Genomic DNA, 19,881 nt, shown 5'->3' on the forward strand with positions numbered 1-19,881 from the left:
AACTAGTATGTACTATTAGCACTGCTAGCTTTGCAAGAAAGTGGCTGAGAGGAAATAAATAAATGTCAACTTAAGAAGAGTGGAGATTATAGACAGCAGGGGTGTAAAAAGGAAGCGGCACAGATTATGATCTCTAGAATGATCCCTGGATCGCTAATTAAGTGTCCTTAAAGCACATACACACAAACTGTACACACACAAACCCCACACACAGATTCATCTACCCCTCGCACTGTAAGACAACCCTCTACAATGCCTTCTCAGCGACGATTATATTCTCTCACGCACGCACGCACGCACGCACGCACGCACACACACACACACACACACACACACACACACACACACACACACACACACACACACACACACACACACACACACACACACACACACACACACACACACACACACACACACACACACACACACACACACACACACACACACACACACACACACACACAGGTGTCATTGGGTTGCTATGTTATCCTGGGGCCAATTCGACTGTGGGAAAAGAGAGCAGACGTGATTCTTAAAGACCAGATGCTTGGTGACTGATGGCTCGTCTTCTCGCTTATCTATCCGTGTGCATATGTGTGTGTGCACTTGTGTGTGTCCGTGTGACTGCTATTGTACCTGCCAAGACAGCCGTGAGAATCACCACGAACATGAGTCAGGGACATTGAAGAAAAAATCTTACAGGTAAAAAGATATGTGGTATTTGTCACACTTTACCACAAAAACAGCTTTTTCACATCATTTCATCATCATCATCACAGACGCTGAATAATATCTGGACCAAACCGTGTGGAATGGGTCCCAAAGTACTTTTCACAATCACCTAATGAAAAACTGAAATCCAGATTACAGGAATGATATGCCCAGTGAGAGACAGTAAAGCAGGGATGTGTCTTGACACAGATCTTCAACCAGAAAGCAACCGCTGATAATTATGCGACCAACGCAATAACTGGTCAGCTCTCACTGCACCTGTGAAAGTCACTCAGAATAGCCATTGCTTGTCGATTTGATCTTATCTTATATCTTTTTTTAGATCTTGAACTGGAAAACCCTTTGAATGGCAATGAAGATGACTAAGAGGGGTGGACAGTGTTCAAATTATAGTCACTTATAAAGCCTTAATTAATTCTCTTTAAAAAATATATAAATGTAAGACAGCAAGCCTTGCTCTGCAAAACCCTGGATACAGCTGGCTGACTTCACTCTTAATAATAATAAAATGAATGGCCGTCCGCTGGCCTAGTCTAGTGGTCCAGGCACATACCACATGTCAGATAATCCACACTCTTACAGTGTGTCGCGGGTTCGACTCCCGAAATGAATTGTGAGTTCCCGACGACCTTTTGCTGTGTGTCACCCCCCCATTTCCTGTCAGCCTACTTTCCTCTCAAAATAAAGGCAGAAAAGCCACAAAAAATATCTTAAAAAAAATAAAATAATAATACCTGAAATTTAAATAGCACTTTTCGAAGTACTCAAAGTCGTTTAACTTTTGCTTAATTTAAACTCGGTCGTATGACGTTGTTGCACACCAAAAGTAGATCTACAACATCACAACACGCCACGTGAGCTTGTACATCTGTTATTTTCAATTGCACAACCAAGTATAAATTGTTTTATTTGTGAGCTCATCTCTTTTGTGGTGGAGTCATTTTCTTCAAAAACGAATCAAATGAATCCAATGCTGCAATGGGGATGCATTTATATTGCCAAAGCCAAATATGAAGGTAGGGCTTTCCTGCTCAACTTCTTCATCGGTTCAATTACCGAGACAGTTCCTCTTGCAAACTTTCTGTCCAGTTACTTGGAGCTTTACTTGATTTGAATTAAATCACCTAGTAAAATTAAAAATGCCTAGACCAATGGTTCCCAAATGGTGTCCCGAGGCACAATGGCATGACTTGGTCTTTGGAAAAGCCTTTTGGCTTTTTGTGTATTGAGCACAAAAAGTTAAAATAAATGTATTTCCATTGGGACATGAATGAAATCCACAAAATTAAACAAATCTAACTGACACAGAATATTTATATTGGGTTTAAATGCATTCAAGTGGTTCCAACATGTTCTTCAGATTTGTGTGTGATCTTCCATTAGGGGTGTGAGATATGACGATATGAATCGGTGAGACGATGCAATCTCTCCACGATATGCCTTTTCAGAGAGATCGTATAGATCGTGAAACAGCGAGTGCACATTCTATGAGTCGCAGTTCTATACCTTAATTTATACTTCTGTAGTACGGCAGTGTCATTCGCCAAAAAGAACAGATCTACAAGCTAACAACGTGTTGCGGCTAGACGCGTTGTTGGCTTGAAGATCTATTATTTTTGGTCACGCATGCTTCCACCTTTTCCCCCTTTTAGCAAGCTGTTCTTTGCAGCGCAGCGCACGGCTCACGCAGCAGCAAGCACTGTACAGACAGACACACACACACGGAGGAGTTACTTGTTCTCCATCGGTCTATGGAACTGGTTTGTACTTTGGATATTCCAAAACCGACACGGTGCAAACGTAAGTTATTTGCAAAGTTTGCAACAACAATGTTCGAACGTCACTCGACATAACTTTTAACCAAACGCTGGTGAAACAGCCAGGGGGTCCCCGCATAAAGAGTGCACGCTCGCCCGCATATGGACGGACATCTACCTCGCGTATCGATCAAAAAAAAACATTCGCACCTTGCTTACAAAAGCGTGTCAACAGCGTGAATTAACTCATTCAGTGCCAACTGCCACTGACGAGAAACACGTCAATTTTTTCTAAAGTCCAGAGTGCCAATGACGTGTACACATCAAAACCGTGTTTTAAGTGTTTACGCTAGATGGCGCTGTTCGCCAACCTATGAGTGATCCTAAGACTTCTGGAGAAGAGTAGACCCAGAAATAATGTGATCACAACAAACCCAGCCCCGTCCGATCTAATGTTAAAGGATTTCTTGTTTTTTTCTGCGTTTTTGGCGAGAACAAGCTATATTCAACAGCCAATAACTAAAGAACGGACGGTCACAGTGACACGCTTTTTTTTTTTCTCCGAAGGACACAGACACTCCTATGTCTTTTGCGGCACTCAAGTGTGTCGATCGCCATGGAGAGAAATATTCTGTGGCTCTTGAAAGGTTAGTAAAATGCTCAAAAATGCTGGCACTGGCTGACTTAATTAATTAATTCTGGCACTCAATGAGTTAACATAAGAATGACCGACCTGGCTGGATGCATATCAATTGTCCATTGTGTGACCTGCAAAGTAGTCTACTGTAGGTGTATAGGCTACTGTCAGATGTTCTGTCTGAAGCAGTCAAAAGAGAACGTTACAATACTAAGTCACCATCGAGCAGCCTACACTGTATGTCACATGATGGAACAGCAGGATAAAAAAAAATATATATATATATATATATATATATATATATATGAAAAGAAGAAGAAAAAGAAGTGATGCAATATTTTGCCATATCGCCCATCCCTATCTTTCATACTTTGTAATGCCATACCCTCAAGAAAAAAGAAAAGGCTCATGTTTTATTCCCTATAAACACACCTACAGAGGCCATAGTACTCATTCCAGAGACACACATACAGTAAGTCGACAAAGAGTACCCCCCACCATAGAATCAGGCATCCGAGATAGACATTCAGACAGACAGACTGTCAGTCATCACTCAAAGAAAGTCAGTCAGTCTCCCATGCCCTCCCTGTTACTCTATGCTGTGTGTGAATGCAAAAGCACATCTAGAGTGAGTGTGTGTGTGTGTGTGTGTGTGTGTGTGTGTGTGTGTGTGTGTGTGTGTGTGTGTGTGTGCGCACACATGTGTGCTTGTAGCACTTTCTCCCAATGTGTGCGTGTGTGTAACAGGAGACACAGAGCCTTCGCCACACACAGTGGGAAATACTTGGGATGGTTTCCCTCGGAATGTCTTGGCGTGTCTATGGAATGCCCCCCCCCCCCCCCCCAACCCCCGTCTCTCCCTCTCGTCTCCGCAGAGGGGAGGGTGAGAGGGAGAGATGGAGGAACACACAAATTCTAGCCTCGTTTTTCTCAGACTCACACCACACACAGACGGACATGTTCGGAGGCTGCGCACAAATAATAAGCTCTCTCACACGAGCACACACACAAAATCATACAGTTTCTTGGATAAGGATGAATACTCAAGGCTGTCCTAGTATAGATTCTCTCCATCATGCGTGACAGATGAGCAGACACACATAGTGAACGCTTGGAAATGGTTAGTCTATAAAAAGTGTGTTTGGGTTTGGGTTTCACAGCTAGTGTGAACAAGAAAGTTTGTGTGTTTGTGGTTAGCTGTGTGTGCGTATTTGAGAAGGACTAGCAAACGTGTGTGAAATGAATTGTGTGGATATAAATCTTTGTGTGTATGACAGTGTAGGTTTCACTGTGTCTGCATGTAGAAAAACAGTTGCCAGCCAATCTCAAGTTTCCACACACACACACGGTACACACATACACACGCACGCACACACACAAATACGTACACACACATTCTGAAACAGATGCAACCCCCTTTCTCATGCGTGCACTCTTTCTCCCACACACACTGAAGGGTAACTTTAAACGTGCCTCATCCTCTCACATTCCTCCTGTTTCTCAGCTCGCTGCTCTCTTTGTAGATCAAAGGACAGACAACAAGTCTTTCTATCGCCTCGCCCTCCCCTCCCTCCCCTCTGCTCTTCCTTCCATGTCACCTTCCTCAACCACTCTCTCTTCCTCTCTTCATATCCCTAGCTGAGCAGACAGACTCACTTTCAGGCCCTCTTCACTCTGCTCTGCTGGTCCCAACTCCATGTCATCATTCGACCACCTCAGTCTTTCTGATTCTCTACAATTGATTTCCGTCTCTCTCCCCGATGCTGCTGCGCTCACCCACCCCTGCCAATCTCTCCCCAGTCGATTCAATTCAGTTTCAATTCAAAGGGGCTTTATTGGCATTGGAAATATTATGTTTACATGCAAGTGTGAAATAAAATTAAACAAATAAAGAAAAATACTTTTACACTATAGCCCTACAAGAACAAAAAAAACTCTCCCTTTTGCTCTCTGTTTACTAAACTCTCTCTTTCCCTCCTCTTTTTCTTTTTCCCTTCCGTATTCCCCTCCCTTAGTGTGGTCGGTTCCTGTTACTCTCCTTTTCACTTCCCCAGTAGTCTGGTGCATGGGAACCAGTATTAGTGCTGCATTAGTGGTGTGTGTGTGTGTGTGTGTGTGTGTGTGTGTGTGTGTGTGTGTGTGTGTGTGTGTGTGTGTGTGTGTGTGTGTGTGTGTGTGTGTGTGTGTGTGTGTGTGTGTGTGTGTGTGTGTGTGTGTGTGTGTGTGTGTGTGTGTGTGTCTCAGACATCTGATGTTCTAGATGGAAGTGTGTGCACATATTTCTGTGTATGTCTGCTTTGAAAGTATAGATGGAGTGCACCACACGGGTGGGGTTAGGATATGGCTGAACGTGGAAACTATATGGAGCGTTTCAAACGCCACACAGTAAAATATATAATGTTAAGTCTGACCCTTATGGGTGCATTTTTAGTTTAATTAACACTCTGGATTTTACTGTGCACCTTCCTACCCAACCCTGCATAGGAATTAATGCACAAGATAAAATAGTAACAGGAAGGATAAAAAGGGTACATGTGACATATTCAATTCACACAGCAACCCTTGTGTGGCCTATTACTACAAAAACACAATCATTAAGCCCCTTCTTGCCCTCGATACATGGAGGCGCATGCATACACACACGGACACACACACCTGTTGTTAATTCCGAATTTCTTTACTTCTCTGTCCCTGTGCTACTTAACGCTGTATGTGTGCGGGTGTGAGAGAGAAAAATGTACCCATCCATTGCTAATCGGAGAGCTTTACAATCAGTTAAGAAAAGGGTTAACTAAGCCTGGGTGGGCTATGGAACAGTCCCCAGGGCGAGCAGCACGCACGCACACATGCACGCACGCACGCACGCCCCTACATTTTTGTCTTTCCATTAGTACTTTAAAATTGGCTGAAGGGAGGACTGGCCGGCCGGCGGACCACGCTGTCACGCTCATGTCACTATGATTCAGCCCTAACCATATAAGGAGTTCCCAATGCAGCTACGCCCAAATATGGAGTGTGTTGTCTAACCTCAATGTGTCGTCATGGCATCAGGCACACAAAGAAAATTGGTCAGCTCCATATATGGGCACAAAAGGGGGGCATGCCCATATATGGGCATATATTGACATCTCCATGTGGGCATAGAAGGGACAAGGACTGACAGATACAGAGAACCGTTTGTCCAGAGCCACAGATCTGACCGCTATGCCCATATATGGTAATGGTCATGTGCATATAGGACAGACTCGGCACACACAGCGGCAAGGACTCGAGGGAGGGCGGTGCCTGCCGCCGAGTAGTTCGGATATCCAGTTGTCCAGAAACGCCAATATGCCCATATATGGGCATTCCAATATATGGGCATATACTGATGACATCAGGGCTCTCCATATATGGGCATAAAGGGACACAGGTAGACATACATCTCCATATATGGGCATAAAAGAGACACAGGTAGACATACATCTCCATATATGGGCACAAAAGGGACACAGACAAACGGGTACACAGACAAAGCCCCTGACACTATGATTCAGACATATTGGTCGGATCGGCGGTGCGACGTAGGTGTGATGGCCAAAGGTGTGTATATATATATATATATATATATATATATATATACACACACACACACACACACACACACACACACACACACACCATACATACATACATACATACATACATATATACACACACAGCTTATTACAATTATTCATTATTTTCATAGATATCGATATATTTCATAGCTATAGATATACACAGTATGCAGTGTATATCTACGACGGTTCAGTGTGTATATCTGCAAGTACTACGCAGCACTAATGCATTAAGACTGTGGGCATCAATGTTAGGGACTATTTCAGATTCACATGAGAAAGGAGGAAATGAGAGAAGCCAACTTAGAATAAGCAATTGCGTCACAGCACCCACTGTGTGTAAACATGAACATTTCCTCCGTGAAATAGTTACCCTATATTTAACTGTTGATGAAATCAAAGACCAAAGAAAGAAATTCTAGTGTATTGACAACAAGGCCTGCATGTGAGACACAAGCAGCCACAAACTTTCTAGTTCTCAACATTCCCTCGTTTAAATAGATATGATCCTAGAAAACCCACAATTTGCCCATACCCATTAAATCCCATTAAATCCAAACTCATATAAAGTAATACTGTGTATAGTCTGTAGCATTCATTTTCAAATGACTTTTGTATACGGTTGAATTAGGTCTGGATCAACCCCGATACAATTATAGACAGATCCATATAGACAGATTCTGATGTCTCAGAACCGCCATCTATATAACTCACTGACAACAGTGATCAGACCCATCTAACCTACAAGTATATCGTCTCAGTCGGGTGGAAACCTCATACATGTATGACCAAAACTGTTACTTTTCAGGATTCAAATTCAAAAATAGCAAAAATAGCAGATCTACAAGCTCGAAACGCGTCGCTTTGCACCGCGTTTCCAGTTTGTGGATCTGCTATTTTTTATATTTGTGTGTGAAGCTGTAGTATGATCAAGTAGGGCATTCATTTACGAAACAACACAAAGTCAAAATATGGAGATAAGAGGTTTCTTCCCGACAGTGACGATATCTTTCTAGAAATTCACAAAATCTCTGTGTGAGTTTGTGTGTGTCATTTGTGCATCTCGACAACCGCCTGACTGATTGGCTTCAAACTCGGCATGCGTATCGTCGCATAGGACCCAAGGGAAAGTGGTGCCCGGTGTGATGCCCCTCTACATATTAAGACACATACCTGACAGCGGCTGAAGATGTCACTGGGAGTGGGCTGAACGTTGAAGTGTCTGAGGACCCTCATGGCCTGGTCGATGGCTTTTTCGGAACAGTTGAGAGCCAAACAGCGACCCTCACCCACCTGAGACCGCAACTGGAGCAGGAGATTCAAAACCGCCTTTATACTTTGTCATACGACAGTGTCACTCACAGAAAATAATCATTTTTGCCAAGATACACACTATGCATTGCATACCAACAAACATCTACATATTGTCGCTGTTGGGCAGAAACCTTGCATATCCAACACCGTTACTTTTCATGACATGGAAATAAGAAACTGAGTTCCAATGATGTTATTTAGGCAGAAGCTCTTGTTAGTGCTTTTCATCTGTTCAATATTTATAAACCCCACAGACAGACATAACTACTTTGAACGGGGCTTCCCTTAATTTGGTCATGTCAACATAGGGGAGAATCTTCTAACATTTTCACAGTTGTTAAAAAAAGGCGGAACAGCAGACCTATATAAGCTCACAATGCATTGCAATGCGTCGTGAGATTGTTGATGAATTGAACACATAGGACCACAATGGAAACAAGCCCTCAGAGCTTTTTGTGCACCTCTGTACTTTTTTGCAAACTGTCATTGCAAATCAATCCAAAAATTGTAGATTGGCTATTTTTGCGTGACTCTAACAACGAAATAGGGAATTAACATACAGTACGAAAAAACTCAATGTTGAAATATGGAGATGGAGATCAGGGTTTCTGCAAGAAAGCAGGAATATATAATGCAACACTGGTTTTATGAAATAAATAATTTGAGCGGACATTGGCATGCTCTCAGAGGTGATACTGTTTCATTACTTACAGTCTGGTATGGCAGTCCGCAGGTGAGTATGGTACGGTCCTCAGTTCGAGCCAACTGATATAATTATAAAACACAAAACAAACATTAGTAAATAATTAAATAATAAACATTCAATGCATCTACATATAGTTTCGTCTTTATTTACAACTAGTGTGTTTACTGTCATTGTGTGCCTGTGTAATCTGTGTGTGTATTTATGAGACAGTACTGTGCTTGTGTGACATACTAGGTATGGAGGGTAGGGCTAATAACACACACAAAACCAGAAAATATTTTTTTCTTGTTAACAGCTCAGTTAATTTGTTTTTTATTTTGCTTTTCACTAGGGACAGAAATTCAATATACTATATTTTCATAGTTATTCTGTTACACCGACAACATTCGTAATCGCAAACTTTGAATGACCAAATTCTGTTCATTTACAATGTATTTCGGAAGAGAGAATTTCTCCACTCAAAGAAAATAAACTCTTGTATGGAGTCATATGCCATAGATATGTCACTGGTCACATGAACCCTGAGATCCACATGGAAGCCGCCCGTCATATTTATCTATGCAGTTTTGCTTGGCGTATCATTGCACGAGTCATTATATTGAAACACTGAAACAGGGAATCGGGGTGGGATATTGTTTGCAATATTAAAGACATTTTAACAATTCATCATACTACTTGCTAATGGGAAATTTAAATGATTACTGTAACACGTCTCCATATACAGTACCGTACCAACTCACCTCAGCTGCAACTCTGTGGTCATCGTTGTTTTCCAATATAGCCACGTCTACCCCTAAACAGCGCAGGTACCTCCCCAATCCCTGTAGCATGTTGTCACACACTACCCGGAACTGTTGGGGACTCATAGGAGGGCCCTCTGAGGCCTTCTCATCACACGGGAGGCCCTTTTCGCGACCATCGGATGTAGCTCCGCTGCCCTGATCCCCTTGATGTTCCTAAATAGACACACAACACTGGACTAAGAATTGAAACATTCACATTATAATTTACTCTTTTCTTCTAGAATGGCTGTTGATTAGTGTCTGTGGCCGAAAATCGGTTGTGCGTGGTGTGTACTGCGCCATCAGTGGTATAGTGAGGCATCTGAGTGGGTCAGTCACCCGATTTGCTTGTATAATCGGTGGAGAAGCGTGTTTAGAGGGCATGTCTGCTGTGTATGGCTGTGACTTGAGTGTGTGTGTGTGTGTGTGTGTGTGTGTGTGTGTGTGTGTGTGTGTGTGTGTGTGTGTGTGTGTGTGTGTGTGTGTGTGTGTGTGTGTGTGTGTGTGTGTGTGTGTGTGTGTGTGTGTGTGTGTGTGTGTGTGTGTGTGCGTTTGTGTGAGTGAGTGAGTGAGTGAGTGAGTGAGTGAGCGAGCGAGATTGAGAGTAAGAGAGAGATGCCAGAGGTCCCTTATTTCGGCATAACCACAGGCTGGTATTCAATTTGTTTTTGCGAATGTGTCCACGACAGCAGACATTTCAACATTGTGGGATCTCAGTCTCATTGGCTTTCATCAATACTGCAGCTTGTTAAATGACACACATGCTGCGATATCAATTCTTGACACGATCCCATCCAAGAAAATGAGGGACCCTGTGCTGTGCAAATAAAATGACAAATGTGCACAGTCCCATTTGGAAACCAACAGGTTCTACTTGGCCCTGACGTGCACCTTAACATCGTTGGTCATCATATCCTTTTATAGGATCACCATTATCCCCCGGAAGTTACGTTTGTTGTTGCGTCATTGTCATGATAATTTGGTCTATTTAAACAGGTACGTTTAATTGAGATTAAAATCTCTTTTCCAATAGTGACCTTGCCAAGAGAGCAGAATTTGATGTGTGTGTTTGATGGACTGATGGTACTGTGCTAGATTCGATTATATCAGATCAGATTAACCACATGAACCCTAGAGTCCCTATTCTGGGCATAATAAGTGAATAACATTCTGCACAAATAGGCTAACATTTTGTGAAAATAGCAGATCTAGAAGCTATTTTTCATTAGATTTGGTGTGGAGGGAAAAAGGGAGGGGCCAAGTGAAGAAACTCTGGGGGACCCTGGTCAATGAAGTATTTAGGGGTGTAAGTGGTAAAAAGCCTTAACTTGGATTTATACCTAATATACTGTAACTCGATTGCGCCACTCAGTGGCTGTACGTGGTCTTGCAGCAAGGTGGACCTTGACAAGAATTTTCTCTTCATCAAAAAATATACTTTTTTAAAGAAGGCAACTGTCAGTCTAGTGCTTTCATCAGCTTATCTTGTATCCACAGGATCAGCATGGTGCACACTCATTTAATTTCTTTGGTATGATAACCTACTTGAAAACATACTTGTGCAATCAGTCTATCATCAGTTAGCTTATGCTTAATTTATACACCGTAGTTGAACAGTGTTGCTCACAGAAAATAGCCAGTGATCGATATCACAATGCATAGCATTGCGATGAGCTATGAATCAACCTTGTGAAGTATAAATCAGCCTATACCATTTGACCACTGGCCTTGGTGTGGCGGTCCTGTTTGGCCCGTTTATCCTTTGGCTTCTTCGCTTTCCCAGAGCAGATGGTTTGGAAATTGGTGGGCAGCCCAAAGGATGCTGGGTCGCTAACAAGGGCAGAGTGGACCTCCAGTAAGCAGTAGGCATCCAACGCTAAAACGAGTTAAGGACAGTGAGAGAAAAAGGGTTAAGAATTCACCTTTGGAGGTTGATGGAATATAGTCTGTGGATCCATGGGGACCCAGAGGTGATCTTGTGCCACTGTCAGACAATACAGGGAACAGACGAATAGGCAATACGGCTGAGGAATCTATATCTGGAAATGTTTTGAAGCAGGTACAGTATAAGCTACCGAATACTTCACAGTTACATGATAGCAAAGATGTGGCAAACCATGCTCAGCTGTTTCCCAACTAGTCAAACATACTTAATCTGATGATCGGGCCGACTACCACTGATTGTGGTGTGCACATTATACGACCAATTTTCGTACAAAGGCGCTAATCAACCGCCAGATTGCCCAAGAATTGGTGTGTGTAGAGGCCTAAAAAGAACAATACATCTCCATAACTATTACAGTATCCTAGTTCAACTGACTTAGATCAGGTTTCCGGGTGTGAAAGAGGAGAAGCTGACCCTGTGTGTTGTAAAAAGAATTGATATGGATACAACTTACCTGCATATTTAATTTGGCTGATGCGTAGCGGGCGTTTATCCCACATGGACAGCTGGTCTGATTTATCCAGGGGCTTTCCCAGGATCTGTTTGACCATCAAGCAGAGGCCTTTCTCTTCTTGGGATGGCAAATCACACCGAATCTTGAGTGGACACCATCAGAATAAAATGTAATTCTTGGTCATGTCTTTGTAGTCTTCACATTCTTATCGCAAAACTCACAAACCTTACGTTGGTCCTGAACCCTTCATTTGTGGCCTTGACAACTAATTAAAATATGATAACATTGGCACCGTATTTTCATCATCTATTCAGATATGGTTGATGGTTGTAGAAGGAGTTTATGGCCATTATGTCCCCAGGTATGCTAATTAGTTTCCAACTATGCAGGAAGAGAGGATTTTGTCTGGAGGCACCTTGTGGCTATTGGCTTCAAGAATATCTCAGTGTAGTTCTTTCATTATGGACTTGGCTGGACAGCAGACTACCAAGTCTGACTGCATGTTTATCACTAAGCAAACCAACAAAAACAAAACGTTGATCCAGTGAAAATACAACTCTAATGTTAATTCTTGTGTATGCATGTTTATTGATTGAATTAAATTCATGGCATTTAGAAAAACTTGATAAAACATTAAATTTGGGGGAGAGGTGGCAGCTGACTGGATAGTGCATCAGCCACATACGAGCAATGACTCCTGGCAAAGGGCCTTGAATAGATAGAGGGGGAAATGAATCATTTTGCAACTGCCACAAGATGGCACTGCTTGTAGCACTACGGCCAACTTGAACCAAACCTACCAACATGCTGCCTCAAGGCAAAGATGGTTAATTTATGAAGATACATCATCCCGATTGTAGCGACTAGAGGTGACATGGTACACAAATCCTACAAATGGTCTCCTAAGTGGGTGCCGGCGTCTGACGGCAAATCTTGCGAACGTCCAATGTTTACTGGTGCGAGATCCCGCGAGAGTGTTGCTGGGACAGAGAAAGGTCGATAATAAAGTAGATTTTCTAATGATTTCTCTCTGAAAAAAGCCATTTTTGTATGAATGTCTTGGGAAGATTGTGTGGCTTGTGACAATTGGATCCGATGTTTAGTTCGGTGAGCATAACCATGAAAAAATTGTTCATCATAAGCATCTTGGGACGTTCTCTGTGACAGGATCGAGGACCATCTAAGAGCTGATCCATGCCATTGAATTGAAGGCTACGACAGTTATGGTAGTTTAATACATTTTGGCTGCATCTTGACTGGTGCTACGATAATAGTCTATAGACCACCGAAGTCTGACGTAATTTACACATCCTTGGCTTGTCTACCTGGTTCGCGGTTTTCCACCCCCATTCTGAATCCCATGCCATAGACGTCTTTAATATCGCGTCAAATAAGAACTGTGTTCCAAAAATAAACAAGTGACCCCGGCGGTTTGACTCTTATGGATATGAAACATCAACTGACGGTGAGAAAACGATAATGTTACTTCCGCCGAATTAGTTACATTTTCGCCAGAAACAGACTGTATCAAATATAAGTGACTCAGACTGACTATCATAAACGATATAGAACCTCCTCCCTGACAATATCGCCGAGACAGTTTGTTTATTTTTGGACCATAACTCTTATATGAGACGATTCTATGATGACCCAATGTTATTCTCCATAGCGAAATTACTTTACGAACCTGGGGATGAACGAGTGACGTCAGGACTTCGGTGGTCTATTCAAGACTTTTATAACAGCCTCCAACAAGTAAACATTATGGGAAGTACATTGTTTGTGTTAACAGAAACTGCTACCTTTACATGAAGAATTATTATTATTATTATATTCATTTTTGCTAAATCACAAATTGTACAAATAAAAGAATGTGTGTGTATGTGTGTGTGTGTGTGTGTGTGTGTATATGTGTGTGTGTGTGTGTGTGTGTGTGTGCGTGCGTGCGTGTGTGTGTGCGTGCGTGCGTGCGTGCGTGCGTGTGTGCAATTACAGTATATAATTATACGTTTTTTGTTAACTAATGTAATAGCACAGCCTTTCACTTTTAACTTCCCTTGATGTACTGATTGTTGCCTTTTAACGCCATTAAAATAAAATCATTTCTCTTCACTATGCAACTGGCTTATGTTATGATGTTACCTGTTCATGCAGAGACTTCAAATCTAGAACCCCCTCGACTTTCAGTGGCTCCTGTAACAGCTGGGGCCAAGTAGCCGACAGGCATCTCAAGTCTCCACTTATATCGTAAGCTGGATAGAAGGATTGCGAGGAGAGAGGGAGGCATGGAAGAGGGAAGGGGTGAAAAAGATAAATAGAAACTCTTGATCATCAGTAATATGAATGTGTGCATATCATGTGCGTCTACAGCATGAAGTGCTTTGAGCAGCTAGCCAAAACTCCCATCACTTTTGTGGCCCAGGCACCTACTGTAGGCTTTGGAACACCCCACCTGAGGATCTAAGTCAACCCGTGTTTCCACTGGAATACAGGTTTAACAGCCCAAAATATACCCTCTTCCAAACTATACCCGGGGTTAAAGACACAACTATAGCCCGTTTATATTCTGGGCTAGTCGAGTTTATACCCAGCCTGGGGTATAAAACAGGCAAGCCCAGAATATACTTCTATACCCCTATGTGTTTTTCATTATTCATCATTCGTTATTATTCCATCATGATTTATATATTGTGGGCTAGACTGGACTATATATATCTCCTGTCCTTGTATTTGCCAGACCCAGGCCTACATGAGGCTTTGTCTGTCCCTCTTTCGTCCCTCTTTTGTCCATATATGGGCATAAAAGGGACACAGACAGACACATACAGAGATCTCTTTTGTCCCTCTTTTCCTCTTTTCTGTGCCTCTTTTCCTCTGCACACACGTCATGCGAAGTCCGGCCATTCAGATTTCAACCACTAGGGGTCTGGCAGTCTCCTGGTTCTAGTTTTCCCACGTGGGGCGCGCTAACAAAACTTTGGGATCATCCAAGGAGTCTCTAAGAAGGAGAGGCCGGATGTGGATCCATGTAAAAAATGCTTCCGGTCGGCTGCTCCAATGTTAATGGCTTCTGCACTAAATACTTGGGTACAACGGGGACAATAGGTACTCTGACAACGGGTATTGCATAACCTGAGGGGCATGTTCCAACCAGCCTAGTCTATGACAACACACATAAACTGTGTTTTCTCTAACTATTGAGATTGAGCCCAATAATAGGAACATGCACGACCATCATCCGACGCCGCCTACCCAAACTGGCAGGGACAGGTATGCATGGCAACTATTTGTGCATGTGTGATGTCAGACAGGAGCCTTATATATGGGAGTTTCACTTCATATAAATGTGAGTGTCCTTCGAGAGAGACAGGTACGTGGAACCTGACAGAGAGAACCGGAGAACCGTTCACCTTCCAACATTCCATCATATTGACCTCTTCTGCCAAATACCGAGGAATGTACAGATCCCCCAGAAGTTTTCCGGTAAATCATAATCTCTGGAACCAGCCAGAAAGGGGACACAGACAAACCGAGATCTTAAGTTATCACCAGTTTACCATGACTTTAACTAATCCGGAAGAAGTAAAAGAACATCAGGGGACAGGAGAGACAAGCCACATCTGTAAAGAGTGTGACAAGAGTTTCGGGTGTTTCAGTTCCCTGAATAGACACCAGCGTGTCCACACAGGAAAAAAACCTTACCACTGTAAACAGTGTGACAAGAGTTTCAGTCGGTTTGATAACCTGAACACACATCAGCGTGTCCATACCGGAGAAAAACCTTTCCACTGTAAACAGTGTGACAAGAGTTACAGACAGTTAGGACACCTGAAGAAACACCTGCTTGTCCATTCTGGAGAAAAAACGTACCTCTGTAAACAGTGTGCCAAGAGTTTCAGTGAATCAAGTGCGCTGGTGAGACACCTGCGTATACACACCGGAGAAAAACCTTACCACTGTAAACAGTGTCGCAAGAGTTTCAGTCAGTTAAGTGATCTGAAGATACATCAGCGTGTCCATACCGGAGAAAAACCTTTCCACTGTAAACAGTGTGACAAAAGTTTCAGTGTTTTAAAGCATTTGAAGACACATCAGCGTATCCACACCGGAGAAAAACCTTACCACTGTAAACAGTGTGACAAGAGTTTCACACAGTTAGGACACCTGAAGACACACCTGCTTGTCCATTCTGGAGAAAAAACGTACCTCTGTAAACAATGTGACAAGAGTTTCAGTGAATCAGGTACGCTGGTGAAACACCTGCGTATACACACCGGAGAAAAACCTTACCACTGTAAACTGTGTGACAAGAGTTTCAAACAGTTAGCACACCTGAAGAAAAACACCTGCTTGTCCATTCTGGAGAAAAGCTCTTCCACTGTAAACAGTGTGACAAGAGTTTCAGTTCATCAGCTTACCTAAAGAAACACCAGCGTATTCACACCGGAGACAAACTTTAGCTCTGTAAACATGGTGGCAAGAATTTCACTGGATCAATACGTCTGAAGAGACACCTGCTTGTCCAATCAGGAGGAAAGTCCTCCCACTGTTAACAGTGTGACAAGAGTTTCAGTGTATCAGGTTATCTAAGGAAACACCAGCGTATTCACACTGGAGTGAAACCTTTTCCACGTTAAATAGTGTGAGAAAGGGTTTGGTCTGTTAGATATGAAGGACCATCATCATATCCATACTCCACATGTCTGTCCACTAGACGGTGCTGAAAACGCCAACACAAACACGGGCTGTGTTGAATGACAGAGGAGAAGAAATACTTAGGGTCCATGTGTTTTTGTTTGTGTCTGTCCGGGGGTTAATCTACAACACTACAACACTGATGATACGTCCCAGGTGCATCCAAGTAATGTTTTTCTTATTTATGGTTATTCTTTTTATAGTGGCTCATAGGAATAGACTATGTGACAACCAAGAACAGTCTGGTGACCACCGGAGAGACGGTTGACAGGCGGAATGTAATCGGCACCCGGGAGCAGAATGTAATCGGCACCCGGGAGCAGAATGTAATCGGCACCCGGGAGCAGCATGGGTTGGCAGCCCAGCCTGTCTTCCGTGAGGAAGAAGCCCAACAAACCCACGGTAAGGCTTTTAAGGAGGGCCTTTCAGGTAAGCCACAAGTGGAGCCTGCAGTAACACCACGGCCGAAGATACCATCACGCCGGAGTGAAATGTTTGGAGCGGGGGAGTCTGGTGCAACGCTCAGGTCCTGAACCTGCTGAACCGAAGGGGGGGCCCGGACAGGAGGCAATCCACAGAGCCTAGTCCCTCCACATGCCAGAGCCTCTCCTCTCCCCCAGTCCCGGCAGAGTAGTTCCAGAGAAGCGGAGTGGCACTGTCTTGCCCTAAGAGGACTGACCATGGGTAGCTACTGTGTGTACACATGGAACCAAATGGACCCTTATGCGTCTGTTAACTCTGACAGTGTACAAATGGACCCTTATGTGTCTGTAACACTGAGAGTGCACAAATCAACCATTTTTCAGAACAGGATATTTGTAGAATCAGGCCTCAGGTCTTAATGGGTTAAGTAGCCCACCTACACACATGTTGTTGGGGCAGCAGGCTACAGCAGCAGGATAAGAATGAGGATGGCTGGCATACAGATACAGGAGACCATCCGTATGGTCGCATTGGACCCCTGGGCTTCCGGTTGGACAGCCCTACTCCGAGGGCTGTTAGAACACACATACAATATCTGTATGACTTGACAGTGCATTCTAATTTTTTAATTTAACCCAGTTTCAGTCCTGTGTTTTTTTGCCAGACCCAGAGGGTCGGCCTACATGAGGCTTTGTCGGTCTGTCCCTCTTTTCCTCGGTCTGCCCGTCTTTTCCTCTGCACACACGTCACGCGAAGTCCGGCCATTCAGATTTCAACCACTAGGGGTCTGGCAGTACCAGGTCTCCTGGTTCCCTTGTTTTCATATATAAGGTAATGAATTCATTAGGTGCTTAGATGTGGGAACAGGCAATATATGTGCCTGTTCCCACACAACGCCAAAATTAAATATACCAGTAAACTGCAGGCATTTCAAGCGATTGCGAAGGGGATTTCAGTGTCATCTTTCAGATCACTTCTAAAAACATCCTTTTATGTCAAGGCCTTTTTTTCCCCGGAGGTAACAGTTCCAGCAGAGAATCCAGACTTCCCTTTGCCGAGCCACATTAGCTACTTCTAACTGGGGGATCTTGTGGCATTCCAAGGCCAATGTGGAGATATAATCCCCCCATCTGGTTCTCGGTCTACCCCCTGGCCTCCTCCCAGCTGGACGTGCACCGAAGACCTCCCTAGGGAAATGTCCAGGAGGCATCCGTATTAGATGCCTAAACCTCAGTAACTGGCTCCTTTCCATGTAAAGGAGAAGCGGGGCTACTCCAAGTCTCTCCCGGGTGACTGAGCTTCTTAGCCGGAGATACCGGCCACCCTCCTGATAAAACAAAATTTGGCTGCAAAAATAATGTTACTATAATTATCTTCTAATTTGTACCTTTTCCCCCTTTTTTCTTTACTGTTTTATCTCTTTATGGTTATCTTGTTGCACTTTTTACCTTATTCTATAAAGCACTTTGTGACTCTGTTGTCCTGAAGGGCAGACAGTCAATTTTGTATTGAGCCAACAGACTTTACAATTTGCCCAAATGGTTAAGTTGTGTTATAGTGTTTTTTCTTTTGTTTTTACTTCAGAAAAACACACACAGTGGTATCCTGGGCTACAGCATCTGAATGCAATATACTGTATACATTTTTGAAATTGACATTGAAATGGAAAATTACACAATAATACTTTCAATTCAAACCATACCCTACAACTCACCCAGTTTAAGAACTTTGCTTTCAGAGAAGAAGGTCCTGATGAAGCTAAGGGTTTCTTCATGCTGGCGTAAACCACTATCCGACATGTCTAATAGGAAAACCTGGTCGGAAACAGCTAGTTGGATCACCGCAACACGCTGCACTGAGATAACCTGTGGAGCCCACCACTCCATGTCAACTCCAACAACAACACCTTCCTAGTGAAAGAGAGAGAAGAAATTAACTTATATTATGTTTGTTTTGAATTACACAGTAAACTCCTGAGTGTTTGGGTTCATTTTAACACAGCACTGACTATACTATTGACTGTCAATACTTTCTCTTACATAAATTAAACTGACTCGTTAATTCAACGTCACATGTGCGCGCACGCACACACACTGCACTTTTTTGGGTTGTTTCATGTTTTTCATGGGTCTCACAAGATGAAGCCAAAGGTTGAAATTAGTTCAATAAACATTGGAAGAGTAGTAAGTGTGTGGTCTTCAATTATGTACTCCTGTTTAATGTTTTTAACAGCACATGAAGGCACTGTGGAGTACCACACTATTTGCTTTCTTAAATAAATTAGCATGGTTCAAAGCTTTTTAGAGTTGCAACTTAATGACTTTCCATGATTTACTGAGCCCCTCTCCGCACGCCCTCTGCACGCATTCATGTCCCATCAATGCATGTTACTAAATTGACTTCTTCCCCATTTTTGTGTTTTCTCAACCCACAGGCTTGCATGGATCGTGATTAAAGACCCCTGAAGCGAATCGAAGGTTTCCATGGTTTTCAAGATTTTGAGGTGCCAATTGTTGCTGAACATTGTGTGAGGAATGAAATGCCAAAGTCTAAGTTTAAGACTGTGTGCTATGTTATCTATCTTGCCTCTCGTCAGAACCTTTGCCACACACCAATTCTCCCTATTACGTTTCTGGAAAATAGGAATATTTAGAAAGCATCTGAAACATTTTATTAAAATACAAGAAATCTCTCAGTAGAGTCTCTCCAGGTTTACTAACATTTGGCCAGATGGTGTTGGTAGAAGAAGGTCATAGGGTCATGACTCTTGGGAGCATGTATGTACACAACACATTTCATGGCAAATTGGTGTTTAATTTCCACGATAAAGTATG

The 19,881-nt window shown here is 43.0% G+C and overlaps 1 protein-coding gene across 1 annotated transcript in view; it reads right to left on the reverse strand.

The window, feature by feature from the left end:
• The window catches only part of exd3 (exonuclease 3'-5' domain containing 3), a 49,936-nt gene that overhangs the window by 23,477 nt on the left and 6,578 nt on the right, over positions 1 to 19,881 (reverse strand). The window contains exons 12-18 of the mRNA XM_084046675.1: positions 18,762 to 18,957; positions 14,072 to 14,181; positions 11,930 to 12,071; positions 11,243 to 11,406; positions 9,489 to 9,704; positions 8,754 to 8,807; positions 7,902 to 8,033 (exon numbers count right to left, since the gene is read on the reverse strand). Coding sequence (XP_083902801.1) covers positions 7,902 to 8,033; positions 8,754 to 8,807; positions 9,489 to 9,704; positions 11,243 to 11,406; positions 11,930 to 12,071; positions 14,072 to 14,181; positions 18,762 to 18,957 — 1,014 coding nt within the window. The remainder of the gene's footprint in view (positions 1 to 7,901; positions 8,034 to 8,753; positions 8,808 to 9,488; positions 9,705 to 11,242; positions 11,407 to 11,929; positions 12,072 to 14,071; positions 14,182 to 18,761; positions 18,958 to 19,881) is intronic.

This window comes from Gymnoscopelus microlampas (assembly GCF_963454915.1).
Source record: "Gymnoscopelus microlampas genome assembly, chromosome: 21".
Taxonomy (NCBI): domain Eukaryota; kingdom Metazoa; phylum Chordata; class Actinopteri; order Myctophiformes; family Myctophidae; genus Gymnoscopelus; species Gymnoscopelus microlampas.